General features: G+C 55.9%; 2 protein-coding genes across 3 annotated transcripts in view; one reads left to right on the top strand and one right to left on the bottom strand.

Annotated features, from left to right (window-relative positions):
- The window catches only part of CABP7 (calcium binding protein 7), an 11361-nt gene extending 8584 nt beyond the window's left edge, over positions 1 to 2777 (top strand). For both annotated transcript variants that reach the window (XM_081542715.1, XM_081542714.1), the window contains 2 exons: positions 204 to 357; positions 544 to 2777. In XM_081542715.1, the coding sequence (XP_081398841.1) occupies positions 204 to 357; positions 544 to 671 (282 nt within the window). In that variant the 3' untranslated portion in view covers positions 672 to 2777. The remainder of the gene's footprint in view (positions 1 to 203; positions 358 to 543) is intronic.
- Positions 1868 to 25036, bottom strand: ZMAT5 (zinc finger matrin-type 5). The gene is made up of 6 exons (XM_081542719.1): positions 24977 to 25036; positions 12178 to 12332; positions 9059 to 9121; positions 7084 to 7164; positions 5778 to 5889; positions 1868 to 2267 (listed from the first exon to the last, which is right to left on the bottom strand). The coding sequence occupies exons 2-6, from the start codon at positions 12302 to 12304 to the stop codon at positions 2138 to 2140; spliced, it is 513 nt and encodes a 170-aa protein (XP_081398845.1). The 5' UTR covers positions 12305 to 12332; positions 24977 to 25036; the 3' UTR covers positions 1868 to 2137.

The raw sequence follows: 25036 nt of genomic DNA, 5'->3' as shown, positions 1-25036 counted from the left end.
TGACGCCTCCAGGCCTCCATCCCCTGGGCCAAGGGCTTCGCTGGGGAGGCCACTGTTGGTCAAGGACTCAAGGAGAGGGGTGAGTGATTCCCAGCCCTCCAGGACCTAGAGGCTCGTTGCCGGCTTGTGTGGCTGCAGGTGCTGGGTGGGGACGGTGGCCGTGGTGGCTGCGGCCAGAGCACCGTGTCTCGCCCCCACCCAAGTGCGACATGCAGAAGCTGACTGTGGACGAGCTGAAGCGGCTGCTCTACGACACCTTCTGTGAGCACCTGTCCATGAAGGACATCGAGAACATCATCATGACGGAGGAGGAGAGCCACCTGGGCACAGCCGAGGAGTGCCCCGTGGACGTGGAGAGTGAGTGACCCCACGGGCGGGGCAGGGGGGGAACCCCGGGTTGGGGGGTGGTGCTGGGGGGGCCTCCTCATCTGCCCCAGACCCCGCGTCTCCACGCGCCCCGTGCGGAAGTACGGGCGGCCCCCGAGTCCATCGCTCGGCTGTCCCTTCTGTCTCTCTGCTGCTCCCCGGTGGCGGTGGCCACAGCCTGCTCCAACCAGCAGATCCGCCAGACGTGCGTGCGGAAGAGCCTCATCTGCGCCTTCGCCATCGCCTTCATCATCAGCGTCATGCTCATCGCAGCCAACCAGGTGCTGCGGAGTGGCATGAAATAGGCGTCTGGTGTGCAGGGCCGGGGGGCCGCTCCGCACCCACCCGTCTGCGCCCCGCCGCCTGCAGCCTTCCCCCTCCGCTGCCCCCGGGCCACCACCGTGTGTACTTCAGGGCCTTGCATGGAGCTGTGGCCCCGGCTGTGGAGGGCCCGGCCCCGCCTGCACCCTGCGTGCCCCACCCTGGCCTGTTGTACCATAGCACCAACTCTTCCCGCTGTCCGGGGCGGTGGGGGGCTCCTGGGACATTAAAAGGAGGAATCTGTGCAGGGCCCGGTAGCTGCTGGGGTCCCGGAGGCAGGAGGAGGCACTGTGTGCCCAGGGCTGCACAGCCAGCACCAGCCTGGTCCCTGAGGGGTGCCCAGGGCCGTGCAGGGGGTAGGAAGCCTCCTCCTGGAGTGGGAGGAGGCTGGGGTCTCCTGGGCCCTGGTCCCTGGCACGGGCTGAGGAAGCCCTGCCCTCTGCTGAGTCCCTCCCTGTGACCTTCCCTAGACTCAAACCAGCCTTCGTCCTCACACCCACTACGGCTAGAGAATCAGCCCATTTCAAAGAGGAGGAGTGTGAGGTCCAGAGGGCTCCCAGAATTGGCCTCAGGTCCCCCCATCAATGGTGATTTTCAGGAAGGGCAGAAGCTCACAAAGATGGAGCCTGGTAGCCACCCCACCCATTGGGCGCCCCCACCAGAGGCCCAGTGACCAGAGGGCCTCATCGCCCGCAAGCACCCAGCACAGCATCTCGACCTGGAGTGCAGTGCTGGGCCGTGAACCACCCGAGCTGCCTGTGTGGTCTCCCTACCCATCAGGGGGCTGGCTTCTCCAGGGTGGAAGCCCCCCTGATGTCAGTGCTGGGACGCTCAGCCAGGCCGCTCTCCCCAGCCCAGGGCCTGTCCTCCAGGGGTCGCCCACTTCTCCACACCATCCAGGCCGGAGACCCGCCCGAGCTGTGCCACCTGGTGCTCGGCATGGGCTGACGTGGGGGCCAGGCCGGCAGACCCGGTCCTCAGCTCCCCTCCCCAGGTGCGGAGCCACATCTGGTCTGGACCGGTTCCACCCAGCTGTGCTGAGCCTCCGCCGGCCCCCGAGGGAGAGAAAGGCAGCAAGCACCGGTCAGCCTGGACAGGACCTCACCTCGCCCATCTCCCGACCCAGGGCCAAAGCGCAGGGCAGAGGGCGCCAGGCGAGGGGCAAGGGCAGCCACGCCACTGTGATGACAGACTCTTTATAAACATCCAGAAGGAAGTCCTCTGAGATGTCCCTGAGGGAGTGGGCATGGAGCGCCCTGGCACCAAGTGAGGACCAGGGCAGCACCTGGCTGGGGGAGGGGGGGCAGGGAGCATTCAGGTCTCGGAGAGGTCCAGGCTTGAGTTTCTGATGCTCCATGGGGCGCAGTGGGAGGGGGCCTCCGTGTCCACTGTAGGAGCCTTTCTCTTGGTTGTGGCCGATTCGCAGGCTCGCCAGGCAGGGATGAGGGGCTCAGCCCCACTGGATGCTAGGCTGCAGCGGCCACCCCCCAGGCGGGGGTGCCCGCAGGGACGGAGGCAGCTCCTGGACTGGCGGCCAGCCCACAGGGTACTGGAACACGGTAGCTCTGACGGGCTCAGCCCTAGACCCAGAGGAAAGGACGGAGAATTAGGAGTGGGGCGCCGCGGCCCAGGCTGGGGCAGTCCCTGGCCCCCCCAGCCCAGCTCACCCTCCCCACCACCCCAGCTGTTGGGGGGGACGCCGCTGCCTGAATCACCAGTTCGGGAAGGCAGAGCCTCAGAAACACGAAGGCCCTTTGAGCCTCCCCTCTAGGAATGCGCCCAAGGAAATAGTGGGGTTGGGGGCAGAGACTGAGCTATGAGAGATGGGAGGAACCTAAGGAATCCACCGGTGGGGAAGGGGTAAATGGGTAAATATATATGCACGTTCACGGCAGAGAATGCTATGCAACCTGTGTGAGAACGAGGGCAGACTTATATGCACTGACGAGGAAAGTGTCATGACATACTGTGTGAGGAGGGTAGAAAAAGCAGCTTATAAAATAATGTATATAGCATGATACTATTTTTGTTTAAAGATATATAACATATATAAATGCATAAAAAGAAAAAAACCTGGAAGACACGCAAAATGTTAACAGTGGTTCTATCTGAGTGGTGCAATTATGGGTGATTTTTTCCTACTTCTTTTATATTTTCTAGAAAAGTTTTACAAGCACACAAGCCTTTGAAATCAGAAAAAAAATATTGTCTAAAATTTTTTTTTTTTTTAAGCTTCATTTCTCACGCTACTCACTCTCCTCCCCCTTAAGGTCCACCATCCCGGAAGCCACCTCCTGGGGACCGGGGCCTGTTTGAAGCACCCACCCGCGTTGTGCCCAGCCTGGGGCAGCCCTGTCCTCAGGGAGCCTGCCCTACAACTTGCCTTCCCGCAACTGCTCAATCCTTCTGGACTTGACCCCCACGCAGGCTGCTGCTCGTGCTTCAGCCCCCTGCCCAGCCCTCCCCTCAACCCCCCACCCCCAGGCCCCGCATTCAGTGCAGGCAAGCTCCTGGAAGCTGTCGCCAGGACCCCATGGCCAGCGGTCTGCAGGAGGAGAGGTCTGAAGGCTCAGGCCCCTCTCCGGCCTGACCTGCTGTCGGAGCCAGGGCTTCAGGCGGCCTCGGGGCCTCCCGTGGCGTGAGGACAGGGGAATCCCTGCTCGGCTGTCTGCTGCCTGCTGGAAAGCACAGAGCGGCTCCCACCGTTGATTTATGGCAGCGGGGAGATTTCATAAACTCCAGCAGCCGCAGAGAAGGGTGGGAGTGACAGGGGAGGCCCCGCGGCTGCTGGAAGGGACACCCGGCTGCCGGCCAAGCCCTGGCTCTCCGCAGGGCCACAGAGAGGGCGTGATCCAGCGGGGAGCCCCGTCCTGCCTCCGGGACTGGGGCAGACGCCCGGGTGGCTGAGGGCTCCCGCCAGGAGAAGGACATGTTCCCCAGGCCCACAGGCCCAGAGCCTTCAGAGTGCACCCCTCCAGCCCGCACAGAGCGGACAGGGGTGCCCGGTCTGCCCGTCACGGGGACAGGAGCAGCTCTCTCTCCTCTCTCGCTGTCCCCCGCCCCAGGCCCAGTTAGAAGGAAAGAGTCTCAGGGAGGCGCCTGGGCTGAACGGGAGCACCCAGCTCGGGGTGCAGAGGGGAGATTAAGATGGATCAAGTCATAATCTGAAGCGCCAACAATGGAAACCGGGATGAGCCCAAGCCTTGCGGGGATTAGCCTGCTGGTCTGAGGCCGCCCCCCCATCCCAGCACTGCCTGCTCCAGCAGGTCCCTCAGGGTCAGTCTGCCCAGGTAGGGGGTGGAGGACACACAAGCAGCAGGCTGGGGTCCCCTCCAGCCTGCATCTCCTCTTCACAAAGAGGGCTGGCCAGGCTCACCTTGAGGGCTCTGCTCGGCCTGGGGGGGTCGGAGCCCTCGGAGCTGGGTGGCCCCAGGTGGGCCAGGCAGCCATCTGGGCCCTGTGTGTCCCGGGGCGGGAAAATAGCCACACCCCGAGAGGCAGCGGGGCCACCAGACCCGTCCCCACCAGGCGCCCACGGCACTAACACCCAGGAATGGTCCCCCAGGCTGGGCCCCTCTCCCCAAATGCTCTCATGCAGCCAGTGTGTCCTGGGGCTGCGCCAGGTTGCTGAGGCAGGAGCTCAGGGCTGTGAGGGGGAGGCCCAGGGCGGGGCGGGCCGAGGGAAGGGAGACGTCGCAGCTAAAGCTTGAAGGATGAGTCTGACTCTGCCAGGCAGACGTGGGGGGAGGGGTGCAGTTCCAGGCCGAGGAAATAGCACAAGGCGCCCCGAAATCAGGAACGCCCACCACATCTAAGAAGATGCCAAGCGTCCTGACAGGACTGACACGGAGGCCAGATGGGGGGGAGGTGAGAAGGTGACCCCCACGGGCCACAGAGGTGGCAGAGAAGTTAGCCAGGGCCCTTCGAGGTGGGCTGCGAAGTCCAGGCTCCCTTGAGGGGGAGGAGGCCCCAGAGGGTTTCAGCAGGGGCCGGGGCCAGGGAGTATTCTAGAAGCTGGCTGGGGTGGGTGTGTGGAGGATGGACCTCCAAGGTCATAACCGCTCCTGACAGGACCAGGAGGGGCCGTCACGCTCCAACATAAGAGTCATGACTGTACTATGTGTTTTCAAGGTCGGAGGACAAACTGGGCACAGATTTAAAGGCAGGATTAATTTTAAAATAGCTTAACAAGCTCTCCTCACTGGGGCATGGAGAAGGCAGGAGGCTTGGCCTTCACCCCTTGCAGGAGCCTCAAGGGAAGCCCTCACCCCACAGACTGTGCTGGCCGGGCCGCTGACCATGAGGTCCCACCGCAGACATCACCAGTTCTGGAGCCCCGGTGCGGCCGGGCGCGGGGCGACCTCACCACGTCGGGCAGCTCCCGAGCACACCCCTAAGTCCTCTTCCTCCCTTCTCTCTGAATACCTGGTGGAAGGCCCCAGGAGCCCTGGCTCTGGCCTTGGCTGTGACCTTGAAGGGCAGAACCTGGGTGTCTGACCCAGGCTGCTCCCCGTATGAGGGGTGAAGGGCACCCCGTCTAGTCCTGGGCCTCCTGAGTGCTGGGCCCAGGCAGCAGCTGGGCCAGCCCCACCCCAGCACCCTCCTCAAGGCCAACGGCGAGGAGTCTGTCACCCCCTGTGCAACCCCGGCTCTGCCTGCTTGGAGCTGTGCGCCCTCTGACAAGTCACACCTCCCACGAGCCTCCCATCTCCTTCTGCAGGGTCAGGGCAACCGTGGCCACCTGGCAGGGTCTAGAGGGGACAGTGACCATGGTCAGGCCCCTCCCTCTGGCAAGGGACACTCGGTGATGTGGAGTCAAGCTGGCTTGGCCACCTGCCCGCCTTCAGCCAGTGCAGACTGCTATAAGGGTGGAGCCACCAAGGCAGGGCACAAAGCCGGGCACGGGAACCTACAAGCGAGTGCCCATCAGCCTCTGGCCAGGGCCTGGGGACCGAGAGCCCCGATGTGGCCCCCCTGGGGAGTCCTATGTGGGCATCCATGTCTGGTCCCTGGGCAGTTGGTGGCGACAAAGGCGAGCTAGCTGGATCCTGCTCCTGGAGGGTGCGGAGGAGGGACCCCGGGGCCTGTACCTGCTGCTTGGGGCGGAGCTCAGCCGCTTGGCTCGCTTCTCCAGCCAGTCCTCCAGGCAGACCTCAGGAAGCTCGGCGACATCCTGCGGCCACTCTCTGGCCCGCCTCTCCTCTGGGGAGACAGACAGAGGGCGAGTAAGGGGCGTACTCATCCCAACACTTCCGCACAGCAGGTGGAAGCTTCTGGGGTGGGGGCACAGGCTGGGAGACCAGGAGCAGAGCCTCTGGCCTGTCTCCACCTGCAGCCACCTGCTTCTCCAGGCAGCACCCCCTGGGTCTCCCCCTGCTTCCTCATCAAATGGAGACCAAACCCTGGCTGCTCCCCAGCTTTCTGGAGGTGGACATGGGATAACGCATGTTGAGAGCCTGGTCTTCAGGAGGGTCCAAACCCTCCCTGGGTCGGGGAGAGAGCGTGGGCTGCAGAACAGGGCAGAGCCTGTGCGCTCCCCGCTCCACCGGTTCTGAGAGACGGTGGTAGGGAGGGGCTGCAGATACAGCTGGCTGCTGGGACGCGCCGGCCCGGCCCACGGGCCTAACTTCTGCCTTGGAAAAGCGCCTAGAGACCTCCGTCTGTGCCGGGGCTGCGGCCGCACTGCCACCAGCTCCCTAGGGCAAGGCACTGCCCACAGGTCTGACTGGTCAGAGGGGAGCGAGGCCCATCGGGGGATCAGGGCGAAGGCCAGGCCGCCCCAGAGGCTCACCGGCCACGCGGACAGAGGCACCGTGCTCACCGGGGGGCTCGGGCGAGGCTGTTTCTCCGTGGGTTCAGTGAGGGGCGGCAGAAGATCGATAGAGACCACCTAAGAGGGAATTCCCTTTTCTCTAATTGCAGCAGTAAGAGGTGAACGGCCGACAAAGGCGGACAGGCCAGTCTCCAGGCGGGCGCTGACCTCGCCTTTCCGTAGAGCACCCTGAGGTCAGGGAAGATGCTCCCTTCATCCCCTTGGACCCAGAGCGGCATCAGGGGATCTGCCAGGGGCCAAGCAGGGACCCCAAACACGGCCTGACTGAGGAAGGGCAGGTGGGTGTACAAGAATAAAGGGCAGGTTAGCAGGACCCTGGCGGGGTAGAGGCATACCCTTAGGACTCCTGGGCAGGAAGCCACGCATCTCACTTTAAACCCAGCCGGGGACGTGGATGGGAACTCCTGGCTCCTTCTCCACTCATGCCCGGGGTGAACTGAAGGCAGCTCCTGATGCCACGGGTTACCCGACATGGCAGTCACAAAAGAGGGGGTGGGGGAAGACGCAGGGCAGGAACCCTCCAGCACCCCCTGCCCCCAGCCCAGGGCCCCCAGGAGACGCACCTTCCACCTGGATGCTCAACTCCTGCAGGTCTCGCTCTGACATGTGGGAGAATCTGCAGTTGGAGCCAAAGTCGCACTGGCCTGCAATAGGAGGACAGAGTTACTCTCTGCAGGAACGGACTCCCCCACGGGCTGAGGGGCACGCTAGCACCAGGGACTAAGGAGTAGCCACCCCGGTCCTGACGAAGGAGCTGGACTCTCTCTGGCCTGGCCACAGGAGCAGCCAGAACGGCCTGTCTGGTCCCCCTGGCCCTGCTCACAGCCCTTCCCTGGCCGGAGACCAAAGTCCACTGTAGCCTCGAGTGAGTGAATGAGTGAAAGTCGCTCAGTTGTGTCCAACTGCCTGTGATCCCATAGACTGTACAGTCCACGGAATTCTCCAGGCCAGAATACTGGGGTGGGTAGCCTTTCCCTTCTCCGGGGGATCTTCCCAACCCAGGGATCAAACCCAGGTCTCCCGCACTGCAGGCTTATTCTTTACCAGCTGAGCCACAAGGGAAGCCCAAGAATACTGGAGTGGGTATCCTATTCCTTCTCCAGAGGATCTTCCCAACCCAGGGATCAAACTGGGGTCTCCTGCATTGCAGGTGGATTCTTTACCAACTGAGCTGTCAGGGAAGCCCCAGGGAAGCCCCTCTAGTTGACTGGGTTCCATTAAGCCTCTGCAGGCTTGTCCCCTGTCACCCCCCCACCCCAGCCCCATCAAACTATGATGGGACCCTATGAGGGTCCTGCTTCCTCGTGCCTGCCCCCCGGGGGCCCCTGCCCATGGCTCGTGGTTGGGGGAGGAGCACAAGTAGCTGGGCTGCTCCCCAGAAAGGCTTTCACAGCAACTTTGTCTAGGAGGTACCGAAGTCCAGGGTGGCTTTCTGAATCTCAACTGTGGAGACGAAGAAGTGTCTCAAGGTAACAAGAGACTGTGGGGCTGGGAGAGGGATAAATTGGGACTGACATATACACCCTCCTGAATATAAAATAGATAACTAACAAGAGTCTGCTGTGTAGCACGGGGAACTCTACTCAATACTCTGTAATGGCCTATATAAGAAAAGGATCTAAAAAAAAACTAAACAGTGGATATCAGTGTACATACAACTGAATCACTTTGCTGTACACCTGAAACTAACATAACACTGTAAATCAACTAGACTCCAATAAAAATTAGAGAAAAAAAAACCCCACAGGAGATAGAGGTGTCCTAAGACAGCCTCGCCGGCCACGCTGCATTCAGGACACACGGGGGGCAGCGCCGTCTCCTGAGGGGGCGTAGCCATTCACCCCGCTTTCCGAGGCCAACAGCAGAGCCTGACCCTGGTGCCAAGCTCCCTCTTACGCCTTGCTAACCATCGTGCTGTTCCTCTTTGCTTTGGCTGCGAGGAAACTCAGGGCCAGACCCTTAGTGAGCACACAGGACCTCAGGGCAAGCCTGCAGGAGATGAGTCGCGCTCCCGGCCGTGCCCTGTTCTTCCTGCCCTTGTTTTCACCTGCCTTTGGTTCCTGTGCTTGCTGAGGTTTCCGTCTCTCTGAACTACATGCATCTTTATCAGCTTGGGTACCGAGCAATGAAAGCGACTCCCAGCACCCTTTGTTCGAACTCAGAAGCTTCTCGCTGTTGTCGGACCGTTCCAGCCGTGCCTGCCGGGAGGGAGGGCGCGGTGAAGGTCGAGCTCCCAGGCTAACTTAACCAGCCTGTCTGTTACACCCATCAGTGTCTCCTGGATTGACTCGCAGGCTCTCGTTCACCCAGCACTTGCCTGTCCTGGGTGACCTGATAAAACCACATGCTGAGGTCTGAAGAGCTGAGGACCAAGCCCTGGCTGTCATAAGGCCCAAGCCCCCGGGAAGGCCCCCGCTGACTGAGACCACGAAGCGGGTTCAGGACGGTGGCTGGGGTGAGGGCGGGGGGCGGGCTGTGCAGAGGTCCAGGCAGGCCAGATGGGTCCCTGAAGGACCTGCACCGGGCAGGGCGCCTTACCTGTCAGTAGAAACTTCCGGCAGGGCCTCTTGTTCTGCTCATCCAGCAAGATGGCAGCTGCGTCTGCAAGGAGATAGGAGCCGGGCTCAGACTGCGGCTGCGCATGGGCACTTCCTACCACCGAGGCGAGGGGAGGGGAGGGCGCCTCACCCACAGAGGCGGGCAAGAGAGGACAACCATGGGCAGGGCCGCAGGGGAGAGGGAGCCGGGCCTCAGGAGACCTCAGCCCCACCCAGCCCAAACCCAGGACAGGCGTGAGGTCAGGGACTCTCAACTGTGCATGCTGGATCACCTGGGGAGTGTTTTTAAGTCCTGGTATCAGATGATTTAGTCGTTAAGCTGTGTCTGACTCTTTTGCAACCCTATGGACTGTAGTCCGCCAGGCTCCTCTGTCCATGGGATTTTCCAGGCAAGAATACTGGAGTGGGTTGCCATTTCCTTCTCCAGAGGATCTTCCTGACCCAGGGATCAAACCCACATCTCCTGTGTCTCTTGCACTGCAGGTGGATTCTTTACCAACCAAGTTATCAGGGAAGTGGGTTTCCTGGGCTTCTCTGGTGGCTCAGACAGTAAAGAATCCGCCTGCAATTCAGGATACCCAGGTTCAATCGGAAGAAGACTTCAGTGTACTGTCACTGCAACTTCCTGAGACTCTCTAGCCATTCCCTTCTCCAGGGGATTTTCCCAACCCAGGGATCGAACCTGGGTCTCCTGCATTGCAGGCGGATTCTTTACCATCGAGCCATCAGGGAATCCCATATTGAATATATGTATTAAATCTTACATGTTAGAATTTAAATTCTGTTTGAAGTTTAAATCTTGTATGCTCCTTGGTGGGCAAGGAATCAATTGGTCAAAATCTGTGAGTGAGTGAGGCACACGAGGCCGGTGCCCTGACTCAGAGCCCTCACGTCGCCCTGGAGGAGGGCGCGGCCAGGCCTGGGCTATGCACTTACCCTGCCTGTCCACCACCTTCTCCAGAGGCCGCTGGGGTAAAGGAAATGGTCGGGGCTTCGAGCCTAGGTTCACAGGACCCCAGGCAAGCTGCTTAATCTCTCCAAGTCTCGGGTTCCCCACATGTAAAATGGGAGGAAAATGCTCGCCTGGTAGGGCTGCTGTGAACATTTAATAAGTTAATGGATGGAGAGCACTTGGCAGAGGAGGCCACACATTAGAATTTTGCTGGAAAAGTGCGGCTGGGAGCAGCCTCAGCACCAGGGTCCCTGGTGACGCTAATGTGCAGCCAGAAGTGTAAGCTCAAACAACAGGTGTAGTTCTTACTCCATGACCTTCTCATAAACCTGTCATATATGCAAACAGGCCCATTTTTCAGATGGGAATACTGAGGTTCATACAGGGAAAAGGGGCACACAAACAGGAACTGGCAGTGCCAAGTTTGAACCCTAGCTGTGAGTCTCAAGCCCCTGCCCTTTCCCATGTGGCTGCTGATTCCCTGGTGTTGGGCTTCCCTGATGGCTCAGTGGGTAAAGAACCTGCCTGCAATGCAGGAGACACAGAAGGTGCGGGTTCAGTTCCTGGGTCAGGAAGATCCCCTGGAGGAGGAAATGGCAACCCACTCTAGTATTCTTGCCTGGGAAACCCATGGACAGAGGAGCCTGGAGCGCTACAGTCCACAGGGTTGCAAAGAGTTGGCTGAGGAACTGAGCACCAGCAGTGAGTAGCTGACTCTGATGGGGGCTCCTCACCTCCTCAGGTGGGCCAGCTGACGGCCGGGGGCGGGGCTGGCTGCTGAGGTCTGCCTGCAGGAGCGTGGGTGGGGCTGGCAGCGTGGGGAGGGGTCCATCTGTCAGCACTAGGTTTGTTACTCAGCCCACCCCGCTGGTGCCAGAGGCTTCCCCTGGGGAGGTGGGCCCGTGGAAGGCATCTGGACATTGCTCAGAGCCTCCTCTGCCACCCATCTCCCAGGCAGGACAGCAAAACTGGAAGAGGGGCTGAGTCTGAGTCTTGACAAGGTTGTCAAGACAACCCTATGGGGAAGGGCTCCAGGCTGCCCAGCATCTGGCTGCTGGCTCCAGCTCCAGCCACAAGGCAGAAGCTCCAGGCAGCTTTTCAAGTCTACTGAGCCCCAGCCTGTCTTTCTCAGCTTCTGTTTTATTTCATCTGAGGGGAGGGCTTGAGAACTGTTAAAATGCTTCTCGATGATGCTGAAGTGCACCCAGGGTTGAGAACCCCCAGACCAGGCCCCGTCCCTCTGCCTGGCATTCAAGGCTCCTCGCGATCTGACCCCATGGGTCCTTGCTTCAGCTCTCCAGATGAACAGCTGCCCTGCTGCCCTGGGTCTGTTTGCTCGTTCATTGAGACATTCGCCCAGCAAACATTTCCTGAGCATGTCCTGGGCGCCAGGCGCTGTGCCAGGATAAGGATTTAGCGGAGGACAAGTCAGACCTGGTCCTTCCTTCGACTCCGACAGTCACACTAATCCACGTGGCTATGAGCGAGGTAAACAGCCAGCACTCGGCCAGATGACCTGCCCTGGCCCAGGGGTCGAAGAGGGCATCCCAGAGGACTCTCTAGGGGAGGAGAGGACAGCAGGAAAGGCCTGGCAGCTGAGGGGACAGTACTGGCTGTGGCCAGTGTGGCTGGAGCTTGGAGGGAAAGGTCAGCAGGGCACGGAGGCCTGGATAGGACAGGGGTCCCGCCCTGACCACACTGTTGTAACGGGGCATGAGGTCACGGAGGAGAGGGGCCCCATTTTATTCACCTTTAGGTCTCCAGAGCCTCTTGGGCAGCCAGGCACACGCCAAGTGCTCCCCAGCCCCGTGGCCACCTTCGGCCCCTCCTCCTTGCCCTCTCTGCTCAGGATGGAGCACAGGCTTTTCCCTAAGCCATGGGCTGGAATACCAGCTCCTCAGAGAGGCCCTCTCCCTGTCCCCCAGAGCCTAGCAAGGAGTCTGAGAACGGAGCCTCCCATCAGGACTGCGAGGAGAGCAGCGCGCCTTCCACCTGCCCCTCTGAGGGCCCGTCTGCCCCAGGGGCCAGCAGCCCGGGCCTCTCTCTTTGGCTCCTCAGAGAGCACAGACCAGCGCTTCCTCGTGGGTGATCAGAGCGATCGGAAACCAGGGCTCCCTCCGCTGGGCCGCCCGGCCTGCAGCACTCACCTCGGAACATGTCATACCAGAGCTTCTTGGCCTTGAGGTGCTGCAGCCCGTTCAGGTGCTTCTTGCGGTTGTGGAGGTTGTCCTGGAAGGACCGGTCGCAGTAGTCGCAGAAGTAACGCTTCCCCATGGTGGCCCGCGCTGGGAGCTGCCACTGCCTGCAAGATCAGGGCATGGGTCAGAGTGCTGAGGGCACGCCACCAGCCCACCCAGAGTGCAGAGGGGCGTGCCCGGGGCCTGGCCTGCACAGGGGGAGGAAGGCTCCCAGACAGCCTGGGAGGAACCACACAGGCAGGTACTCAGAGCCTGAGACAACACATACCGGAGGGGTCGTTTGACAATTCTTTTTGTTTTCCTCAATTTTATTTTATTTTTTCAATTCTGTTATTTTTTTGGCCCCGCCACACAGCATGTGGGATCTTAGTTTCCCGACCAGGGATTGAAACTGCACCCCCTGCACTGGAAGCGCGGAGTCTTAACCACTGGACCGCCAGGGAAGTCCCTCTTTTAACAAAGCTGATGCCCAGCTTCTACCCCAGGCCGGTGAAAGCAGAGCCACAGTGGGTGAGGCCGGGGGGCATCAGCGTGTTTCAACGCTCCCCGGGGGTTCTCATCTGCAGCCAGGCTGGAGAACGGCCACCTGCCCCCCACTGGACAGCCCATCGCAGGCCCCCCCAACCTCTCATCTCCCCTCTCAGAGCTGTGCTCCTTCCATCTTTGCTCAAACACTGCCTTCTCAGTAATCTCCCGTGACTGCTTCACTGAAAACGGCAGAACCCTCCACTCAGCTTTCCCCATTCCCTGCTCCACTTTACCACCTTTGAAATAACGTTATTGGTCACGTTTATCACATTGTTTCTTGAACAGGAACATACATGCTTGCGGGCTGGGATATTTTTGTTCTGTGTGTTGCAGCAGCCCCCAAAGTGGTGCACAGTACAGAGCAGGCAACCAAATGTATGTTGAACAAATGAATTAATTCCCATTTTCCTTACGCGAACAACTGAGGTTCAGAGAGAGGAAGTCACTCGCCCAAGGTCACACAGCTGGTAGGTGGAAGGCAAGCCCCGGTGCCCAACAATCCCGCCGCCAGTGTCCACTCCTCCACAGCCAGCTCAAGGCTTAGAGAAGCCAGAGGGCTCGGGTGGACACGCAGGCAGCTGAACGCTCAGGTGGTGATCACGGGGGGAAACGAGAACGGTTCAGAGTCTTCAGACCTGTCAGACCCCTCACCTGTGGCAACCACCGCAGCCAGAGGCAGGTGGCAACTCTATGACTCATGGCCAGCCCTTGGTTCCCCGTTTGGTGTCACGAGATGAGAGGACAAACGGGTCCACTCGGGGCCACCAAGCAGGATCAGCGAAGGGCTGAGCCCAGAATCGCCCCGCACTTTTCACGTCCTAGAGTCTGACCCCTCCTTTCCCAGAGTGGGTGCCTGAGGCCCCAAGGAGGAGAGGGAAAGTGACTTCCCCAAGGTCACCAGGTAACAGCCCGGGCCAGCAGCAGGAGCCCCGGCCTCCTGGGGCCCGGAGAATACAGTTAAAGCTGAGAGCCGATCCATAGGGCAGCCGGAGGGGGACAGGTGCATCTTGGGATGTATCCCTCCTGACAATTGGGAGCACACAGAGACAAACGAGCCCCTAGAGAAGCCGCTCCCACGGCAGACAGCAGCCATCAAGTCAAGGGCGGTAATGGGATCGGGAACAGACAGTCACTCAAAATGAAAACGTATAAAACCTCTCTTCTCCTATTACTGCTGAGAAACCGCATCCCAGACACACGGACTTGATATATTAAATTTGGCAGCTCTAATACACCCCGTCTTGCCAATAAACTTATAGGAACTGGATTGAACTTGTAAGAGATGAACGTTTAATGGCCGAGTGCTTAACCACACCATTCACGAGGCCTGAAGCACCTCGGAGGAGAGGACGGGGCAGGGGGAAAGGCCAGGGGACGGGCGTCCCTCAGGAGGCTGTGATGGAACAGGGGCTCTGCGGCAGACTCGGCTGAGTAAAACCCCGCAAGGCACTGGGAAGCCAGCTGCGTGACCCCAGACCCCTCCAGGCCTCTACGTTCAAGCTAGGAATACGGGGCAGTGGGTCTGACTGGCTGGCTAATTGCTTAGAGAGCAGCACACAGAAGTTTGCTTATCCAAATGAATTGTTAGTAAAAGAGAAATAGCAATACAGGGCTTCCCTGGTGGGCTCAGTGGTAAAGAACCTGCCTGCCAATGCAGGAGACGTGGGCTCGATCCCTGGGTCGGGAAGATCCCCTGGAGGAGGAAATGGCTACCCACTCCATTATTCTTGCCTGGAGAATCCCATGGACAGAAGAGCCTGGTCGGCTATAGTCCATAGAGTCAGACGTGACTTAGCGGCTAAAGGACAATAGCAATGTAAATGACGCTAACAATGTCTGGCATTGCGCAAGTGCACAATAAATGTTATGTAGTATTTGATTCCACTGAGTACCTACTACAGGCCAGCACTGGGCTAAAAGCTCTAGAAGATGTCATCTTATTGAATCCTCAGGACAACTTGTGAGGTTTCAGATGAGGGTTCTGAGACCCCCAGAAGTGAAATGACTGAGCCAAGATCACGCTGCTGGAAAGCAGCCAGGCCCGGCTGAGAACACAGCGGGGATGGCTCTGGAGCCCACACTCCCCATGGCTAAGAGAGTCTCCTCCCAACAGATCACACTGATGACAGCTTTCCTCTGCTGACTACTCACAACACCTCCAGGACCACATGGCCCCTTCAAATCCACGTGCCCCCTTCATGATCCCATTTACAAATGAGGAAATTGAGGCTCAGAGAGGGGCTCTGGGGTGCTCCAGATCACACCTCTAGGAAGAATAGCAGGTCTCATCACGCCTGGGGCTCAGGTCTGCTGGGAAAGCCACCGACCAAGCCACCAGGAAATGAAGATCACACACCCCCTCCCTCAACCTACCCGGTAACACCAATTCAAATGATAAGCCCTTGGGGCTGGGCTGGTGCGTCTGTGTATATACGTGTGTTCATGCTTTCCCGTCTCTCACATGCACAAACCACGGGGGACACACCAGCCTCAGCTGAGGGCTGCCGCAGCAGCAACACCCACCCGTGCCTCCTCCCCCCTGCTCACCCGAGCCACCCCTCATTGGGCAGGGAAAGTGCTCAGCCATCCAGGACAGGTCAACGGGCCTTGCATCCCACCCCAGCTCTGCCAGGCTGTGTCTCTGCCACGTGCCCTCTCTAGGCCTCAGTCTCCCCAACATGGAAAGCAGGAGGTAGGTAGCTAGGCCAGGAGATCTCTAGAACCACACACAGACACACACACACACGTAACACAGAGAGCCTGGCCCACAGCAGGCCCTCAAGAAGCGTTGACCATCATCACCATCATTATTACTGGCCTCCAAAAAGCCAGGGTATCAGTGCCCAAGTGACCTCTGTGATCGGCTGTTCCATAATACAGATGAGGAAAGTGAGGCCAGGAGAGGGGAAGTGAGCTGTCCGCAGCCCCCACGGCAGCCTAAGACCCCCGCCTGCACGGCAGCTCTGCAGGCCCCCGCTGCCCGGGAATGCGGTCAGGGGAGCAGAGCGGCTTTACAGGGGCCAGCATTTCCTGCCGCCTTCACAGGCCTGACTCCAGGAGGCAGAGGCCCTGTCCCTGGGCAGGAGCTGGCCCCCAGCAAGGTGCCCTCGGCCGGGCACCGCCCAGGTGTGAACTTCCAGGGCTCCCGAGCTCCCGCTCCAGTGCCCCGGTGCGCATTGGGAAGGGGTGCGGCTGCTGAACCCTCTGGACAGACACACAACTTGGCAGGCGGAGCGTGCCGGGCGTCCTTGCACAGGGCACCACCTGCACCACCGCACTTGGCAGTCTTGAGCGGGAGGGCAGGGCAGGGGCGGGGGAGGGGATGGCCGGCCGTCTCCCTGGTGCCCAGATGCCAGCATGGGGTGCTGACTAAGCGGGCCCTCTCCGCAGCCGTGATTCATCCCCGTCCTCTGAGGACGCTCTGCACCACGTGAGCGCAGCCCCGTCCGGGAACACAGGACCATCCGGCCCCGCTCCCTCACTGGGAACACAGGCGGCACTGCCCGCCCACTCCTGGAGACCAGGTCTGTGGTGGCAACAGCATCTGCTGGCTTCCTGGACCTTTGCCAGGTGACAGAGTGGCTCCTTGTGCCCACAGGACAGAGGACAAGGCTGGGGGGGGGGACCACCTTCTGGGGTCACACAGGCCTGGGTTTGAATTCCAGCTCTACCACTTATCAGCTGGGTGACCTCTGGAAAGTCCTTTTCATCTCCCGGAGTCTGTCCTCAGCTAGAAAACAGGAACCCCGCCGCTGCTGTGAATTTACCACCGCGGAGAGTGGAGGCTGTGACTGCTGTTGCCATCGTCACCCGGGGGGCTCACTCCTCCCCCCAAACCTGATTCAAAACTGCAGCCAAAGTCTCAGCAGCAGACACGTCTGTCCCTCTCGCCACCTGCTCTGTTTTCCAGAGCTCATCTCACACGCTGATTTACTGTCAAACGGGCTGTGTCCCTCCTAGAACACAGCTTCACCAGGGCAGAGAGCGCTGTCTGTCCGTCCGGCGGCTGCATCTGCTCAAATGCAGAGCGGCTGCTGGGACGAGCGAGGGACCTGCCCATCACTGCCTGAGGCCTCCCGCTGCCTGCTCACCGGCTCACCCACCCTCTTCTCCGTAAGCGTGAACATGTGGACCAGCATGAGGGTGAGAAGTGAGACATGAGCCCCCCCCAAGGCAAGAACGTCACCCTCCGCCTCCCCGCAGGTCTTCTGTCCCCAGCAGAGCCCCCTGACCCACTTAGCCCACACCTGGCGGGCTCAAGGAAAGGATGACCAATGAGCTGAGATGCGGTGAGGAACAAGAGGGAAGAAAAGAGAGTCAGATTTGACTCCGTCGTGCGAGGCATTCTCTTGTCTGATCCTCACAGACCCTCTGAGCACGCACCAGGGCGTCCATTTCACAGATGGGGACACACGTTCAGAAACACTCACTTCCTAATTTGCTCAAAGCCACGACTGGGAGAGACCCTGATGACCTCTCATCAACCTGAGCGCTACGGGTGGGCTGGCAGTGCTGAGGACCCCCGAGCACCCGCCACGGAGCTGTCACCACGCGTGTCAAGGCACGGTGGAGCCACCTCTCGCCCTGGGGCCTGGCTGACCTGGGACCCATCTCTCCCCTCCCCAGCTCTCCACCTTGAGGCTGACTGCAGGCAGACATGGGTGCTCCATTGATATTCTTGATTCCTTTCATCGCGAGCATCTCGGGTCCAGAGCTGGCTTTGGCACAAGGCTAAAATAAGCCAACAGCTCAGCTGCAGGGGCTGGGAGGCAGCCTGTAATGATCCAGGCTTGTGCTCTCCACACGCTGCCCTCGGGCTCACCTGTCATTTCTTCTGATTATGGCACAGCCAGACCCCAGGTAAACAGCAAACCTCAGCCAGAGGGTGGCTCTATGGCGCGCCCACTAGGAGCACGGCAACCTTCCAGCATCGCATATGCCCGCCGTCTGGAGTCGATGGCATCAGACCCGCCCCACACGGGAGGCCTGCAGACTGCCTGCTCGGGACCCAGCTCCAACAGCAGTGCCTAGGAGACCCAAATGTCTCCCCTGATGGGACCCCCGAGATGCTAAGGGTCTCCCTCAGATGTCACCGGGGTCTTGTAGCGACCAGGCAGCTCTCTCATCCTGGCCTCCTGAAAGGACAGAGCTCCCAAACAGGAGAGATACAAAATCGCCTGAAGGAGGCTCTTGAACCACACACACCAATTACAAAACATCTCTGCCTTTCCCTTCTCCACCCTCCCCCCACCACCCCTAAGCCTGGGCTCCCAATACCATGTGACTCTCTGTCACCGCTGCCCAAGTCACGTCTCACCCCTTCACATCTGGGCCAGCCTCCCCACCACCCTTTATTTTTTCTCTCTCACATTTTTATTTCAATAACATCTGGTTTGTTGTTGTTATTTAGTCGCTAAAGTCAGGTCCGACTCTGGGACCCCATGGACTGTAGCCCACCAGGCTCCTCTGTCCATGGAATTTCCCAGACAAGAACACCAGAGTGAGTAGCCATTCCCTTCTCCAAAGGATCTTCCCGGACCAGGAATCAAACCGTGTCTCCTGCATTGGCAGGCAGGTCCTTTACCACTGAGCCACCGCTGAGCCCCTGGACCAGCCTCCTTAGTTCAGCCCACTCTGGGCAGCATCAGATCAACCCTCTGAAAACAACTCCTCAGATTTTTCCATTGCTCCTGGTGAGGAGCTTATTAAAAATGAAGTCTCCTGAATCAGATCCTCAGGAATTCTGACTCAGCAGATCTGGAGAAATTTGCATTCTAACCAGTGAGTCTAGCACCCCCTAGCAGATACCCCAAGAAATAAAAGCCTAGAGAACTGAGGTCCCACTGTTCATCAACCTTCTCTTCCCCTGCATGCCACTGGCAGCCTCTGCTGAAGGCAGTCACTCTGGGTGGACACAGCCCCCAAATTCGTGTCCCAATCGGAAATGTCCTGGTCTACGAACACCCTCAGTCTGCTGAAACCCTGATTTGACTGGAAGAAAGTCCGACTTGATCGGAAGGCAAAGCATAATTCAGAAAAGTGGATAAAACACTTTTCTTCCTGGCTATGTCTCCTGTCACACTCCAGGAGAGCTTAAAATTGAAAATAGAGGACTTCCCCAGTGGTCCAGCAGTTAAGAATCCACCTGCCAATGCAGGGGACACGGGTTTGATCCCTGGTTCGGGAAGATTCCACATGTTTATGGGAGCCATTAAGCCCATGTGCCACAACTACTGAGCCCGCGCTCTAGAACTTGGGCTCCTCAACAAAGAGAAGCCCCAGTTCTCCATAAGGAGTGAAAGCCTGCACACAGCAATGAAGACCCAGCACAGTAAAAAATAAATAACAAATACATAGATCTTTTTTTTTAAAAGATACATGTATGGAATTTGATTGGGATTCCCTGATAGTTCAGTTGGTAAAGAACTGCCTGCAATGCAGGAGACCCTGGTTTGATTCCTGGGTCAGGAAGATCCGCTGGAGAAGGGATAGGCTACCTACTCCAATATTCTTGGGCTTCCCTTGTGGCTCAGCTGGTAAAGAATCCGCCTGCAAAGTGGGAGACCTGGTTTCGAACCCTGAGTTGGGAAGATCCCCTGGAGAAGGGAACAGCTACCCACTCCAGTATTCTGGCCTGGAGAATTCCATGGAATCTGACCCTACTAAGCGACTTTCACTTTTCATGGAATTTGATTAATGTAGACAATCATGTTTTAGAAAAGAAAATAGAGGTAGAAGAGTGACTCAACTATTGTGTTAATGTTCTTGTCCTAAGTTTATTGATAATCAGTGTATACTTGGTACTTAAAAGTATCTCACTGAAAAGAATTTCTGTTGAGTATACAAGAGAAAAGCATGGTGTTTCAGGAATTGATTAAATTGATTCCAATTTAAAATATAAAAGTTAAAATATGTAGTTAGATAATTGATAAAATGGGCTTCCCAGCTGTTGCAGTGGTAGACAATCTGCCTCCCAATGCAGGAGACGTGGACTCAATCCTTGGGTCAGGAAGATCCTCTGGAGGAAATGGTAACCCATGCCAGTATTCTTGCCTAGAAAATCACATGGACAGAAGAGCCTGGCGGGCTACAGTTCATGGGGCTGCGAAATATCTGACATGACTGAGTGACCAAGCACAAGCACACAAGTGATGAATTATCTGTTAGTAATTTATACGAGGCTTATTATTTTAAGCTGAGGAGTTAGCAATGGTTGGAAACACTGGCTGCATGTTAAACACCTGCACATAACACCTGGGGTGCTATAAAAGCTACTAAGAGTGCCCCTCATATTCTAATTTCATGACAGAGATGGAACCAGTATTTTTTGAATCCCCAGACTTAGAAAAAGTGACATAATAGAACAAGACTAAGTCTGCTAAAAGTATCAAACTGTTTACAAGAACTTAAAATTTATCACATTTGTAAGTTTAATTTATTGGCTTTTCTAGTTAATTGTTTAAATATTCTGGGGATATTATGCTTGTTAGGTTATATATCTGAAATACATAAAAGGAAAATCAAATATACTAAATGTATAAGTGGGATTAAATGTGTAAGGGAATGTAATTGGGCTGAAGATAGGGCTGAATGTTTAAAGGAATTTTGTTTGCTCAACTTGAGTTCAAATACTAATCAAAGGGAAAGTTAAGGTTATTCTTCTTATTTTTTTAGGTTTACATATAGAATAATAATTTCTAAACTGAAAGTGATAGCTTCAAGAAAATTAGATTTTTTTAAAAAGTGTTGCTCCAAAACGAGAATTAACTAAAAAGGCAAAAAAATAAAAATAAAACAAGCCACACCTTAACTCCCTGTGGTCTTCCCTACCCATCTCACCTAAAATAATTCCTCCCTCCTCTTAACTTCCCATCAGCCAGACTAGCTGTCAGCAAGATACAAGTGTTCTTTCCCAGAAGCTTCACAATCTCCTGCCCCAACGGGCTACCAAGATGCTTTGCAAGTAGAAAATAACTGGTCATGGATATAGAGCATTTCACATTTTTCCTCCCCATCCCCTAATAAGACATTACAGTTGCTTTTACAAGTCAGAGGTAGATCCAGGTTTCCAATCTGGTCCCTGCTTTTCAATGCCACACCTACACAAATGACTTTTATCTCTGGCTCAGGCCTCTCCTCTGAACTCTAGATTCAAATCCCCATTACCCACTGGACAGAAGCAGTGGCAGATTTTACTTAGTTGGGCTCCAAAATCACTGTGGATGGTGACTGAAGTCATGAAATTAAAACATGATTGCTCCTTGGAAGGAAAGCTATGACACACCTAGACAGTGTATTAAAAAGCAGAGACATCACTTTGCTGACAAAGGTCCATATGGTCAAAGCTATGGTTTCTCCAGTAGTCATGTATGGATGTGAGAGTTGGACCATAAAGAAAGTTGAGCACCGAAGAACTGAAGCTTTTGAATTGTGGTGCTGGAGAAGACTCCTGAGAGTCCCTTGGACTGCAAGGAAATCAAACAAGTCAAGGAAAGGAAATCAACCTTGAATGTTCCTTGGAAGGACTGATGATGAAGTTAAAGCTCCAATACTTTGGCTAATTGATGCAAAAAGCTGTCTCACTGGAAAAGACCTGATGCTGGGAAAGATCAAAGGCAAAAGGAGAAGGGGGCAGCAGAGGATGAAATGGTTAGACAGCATTGCCCACTCAATGGACATGCATATGAGCAAACTCTGGGAGACAGTGGAGGACAGGGGAGCCTGGCGTGCTGCAGTCCACGGGGTCACAGTCAGACACCATTTAGTGACTGAACAACAACCACCTCCATTTGACGTCTAAGGAGAAGTTCAAGCTTAACATGGCCAAACAGAAGCTAAAATCATTCCATTGATTTTAAGTTGCTGAGGTCAAAGCTTTGATGTCATTCTTGATTTCTCTTTCCGGTACCCCCTACATCACTCACCTAGAGCCAGACATCCTGGAAGGTGAAGTCAAGTGGGCCTTAGGAAGCATCACTATGAACAAAGCTAGTGGAGGTGAAGGAATTCCACTGAGCTATTTCAAATCCAAAAAGATGATGCTGTGAAAGTGCTGCACTCAATATGCCAACAAATTTGGAAAACTCAGCAGTGGCCACAGGACTGGAAAAGGTCAGTTTTCATTCCCATTCCTAAGAAAGGCAATGCCAAAGAATGCTCAAACTACCGCACAGTTGCACTCAGCTCACCCGCTAGTAAAGTAATGATCTAAATTCTCCAAGCCAGCCTTCAGCAATACATGAACCATGAACTTCCAGATGTTCAAGCTGGTTTTAGAAAAGGCAGAGGAACCAGAGATCAAATTGCCAACATCTGCTGGATAATCAAAAAAGCAAGCGAGTTCCAGAAAAACATCTATTTCTGCTTTATTGACTATGCCAAAGCCTTTGACTGTGTTGATCACAATAAACTGTGGAAAATTCTGAAAGAGATGGGAATACCAGACCACTTGACCTGCCCCCTCAGAAATCTGTATGCAGGTCAGGAAGCAACAGTTAGAACTGGACATGGAACAACACACTGGTTCCAAATAGGAAAAGGAGTACGTCAAGGCTATATATTGTCACCCTGCTTATTTAACTCATATGCAGAGTACATCATGAGAAACACTGGGTTGGATGAAGCACAAGCTGGAATCAAAACTGCTGGGAGAAATATCAATAACCTCAGATATGCAGATGACACCACCCTTATGGCAGAAAGTGAAGAAGAACTAAAGAGCTTCTTGATGAACGTGAAAGAGAGTGAAAAAGTTGGCTTAAAGCTCAACATTCAGAAAACTAAGATCACGGCATCCGGTCCCATCAGTTCAGTTCAGTCGCTCAGTCGTGTCCGACTCTTTGCGACCCCATGAACCGCAGCACGCCAGGCCTCCCTGTCCATCACCAACTTCCGGAGTTTACCCAAACCCATGTTCGTCGAGTCAGTAATGCCATCCAACCATCTCATCCTCTGTCATCCCCTTCTCCTCCTGCCCCCAATCCTTCCCAGCATTAGGGTCTTTTCCAATGAGTCAACTCTTCGCATGAGGTGGCCAAAGTATTGGAGTTTGCTTCAACATCAGTCCTTCCAGTGAATACCCAGGACTGATCTCCTTTAGGATGGACTGGTTGGATCTCCTTGCAGTCCAAGGGACTCTCAAGAGTCTTCTCCAACACCACAGTTCAAAAGCATCAATTCTTCGGCGCTCAGCTTTCTTCACCGTCCAACTCTCACATCCATACATGACCACTGGAAAAACCATAGCCTTGACTAGACGGACCTTTGTTGGCAAAGTAATGTCTCTGCTTTTAAATATGCTATCTAGGTTGGTCATAACCTTCCTTCTAAGGAGTAAACGTCTTATAATTTCATGGCTGCAATCACCATCTGCAGTGATTTTGGAGCCCCCAAAAATAAAGTCTGACACTGTTTCCACTGTTTCCCCATCTATCTCCCATGAAGTGATGGGACCAGACGCCATGATATTAGTTTTCTGAACGTTGAGCTTTAAGCCAACTTTTTCACTCTCCTCTTTCCCTTTCATCAAGGGGCTTTTTAGAAAGTAGGGAAAACTGGTCCCATCACTTCATGGCAAATACATGGGGAAACGGTGGAAACAGTGGCTGACTTTATATTTTGGGGCTGCAAAATCACTGTAGATGGTGACTGCAGCCATGAAATTAAAAGACGCTTACTCCTTGGAAGGAAAGTTATGACCAACCTAGATAGCATATTAAAAAGCAGAGACATTACTTTGCCAACAAAGGTCCGCCTAGTCAAGGCTACGGTTTTTCCAGTGGTCATGTATGGATGTGAGAGTTGGACGGTGAAGAAAGCTGAGCGCCGAAGAATTGATGCTTTTGAACTATGGTGTTGGAGAAGACTCTTGAGAGTCCCTTGGACTGCAAGGAGATCCAACCAGTCCATCCTAAAGGATATCAGTCCTGAATATTCATTGGAAGGACTGATGTTGAAGCTGAAACTCCAATATTTTGGCCACCTGATGCAAAGAGCTGACTCATTTGAAAAGACCCTGATGCTGGGAAAGACTGAGGGCAGGAGGAGAAGGGGACGACAGAGGATGAGATGGTTGGATGGCATCACCGACTCAGTGGACATGAGTTCGAGTAAACTCCGGGAGTTGGTGATGAACAGGAAGGCCGGGCGTGCTACAGTCCACGGGGTCGCAAAGGGTCAGACACAACTGAGCAACTGAACTGAACCCCCTATATGCATCTGTCAGCTTGTTCCGTTTGACCCACCCCCTAAACACATCCCAAACCTGATCACTACTCTAATCCACACCCTAATCTAAATTACCATCCAACCTCCACTCCCACCACAGCAACTTCCCCTCTTCAGTCTGATCTCTGGAGAGCAGCCAGAAATGACCTTGAAAGTAAATCAGATCATGTCACACCCCAGCTTAAAACCCATCAGTGGCTTCCTAGTGCAATAAGGAAAAAGTAAGACTCTTTACTGTGGGTTACAAGGCCAGATATGAGCCAATCTGAGCTACTTCACAGTCCATTCTACTTTTTCCCCTGGAACACTCCAGGACAGAGCAGTCTCAAGGCCTTTGCACCAGTGTTTTCCTGTTTGAACGGCTACTATTCATTCACTCAGGTCTAGGGTTAAATGTTGTCCTGGGCACCCTGTCTAAAATATTACCACCACTCCCTCCCCAATCAACCTGTCTTCTGCTCTTCTAAGTATTACTTGTTATTACTGCCCCTCCCCCCACACACTAGAATGAGTGCTTCATGAGGGCAGGGACTTGTTCACCGCTGGATCCCCAGCGTAGGGCCCAGGGCCGCTTAGAAAACATTTACTGGACCGCGCTCGTCCTCCGAAGTTCTTGCTATTTCTATTCCCCAGAAGGAATGAGTGGATCTAGGTCTCCCGTCTTCCAAGCCAGGTTGTCAGCTTGCGAAACCCAGGGATGAGGAGTACAGGAAGCAGGGGCAGAATCGCCTCTTCCCCGGGGGTCGGGCAGTCCCCTGGACCCGACTTGTTGCCATAGGTTCCAACTCTAGACCTGGACTTGGGGCTGACAGAGGCGACAGGAGTGGGGACAAGCTCGAGACGGGGCATCCAGGCCTCGCCCATGTATCCAGTCCACGTCGTGTTAAATAGCACGGCCCGCCGCGGGGCTCGCCGACCTAGATGGAAGAGCCCAAGTCCTCCCGCGCGGGGGTGAGGAGAAACTCTCCCTCGATGTCCCCTTCACAGAACATACCTGGTTCGGCGGGGCCCGACGGCTCCGAGCTCCTCCTCCGGCGCTCTCACGCCGCGAACT

Source organism: Giraffa tippelskirchi, chromosome 11 (assembly GCF_054371585.1).
Source record: "Giraffa tippelskirchi isolate mGirTip1 chromosome 11, T2T-mGirTip1v1.2.pri, whole genome shotgun sequence".
NCBI lineage: Eukaryota > Metazoa > Chordata > Mammalia > Artiodactyla > Giraffidae > Giraffa > Giraffa tippelskirchi.
Note: the sequence above shows the minus strand (reverse complement) of the source record. Positions and strands in the feature narration are given on the sequence as shown.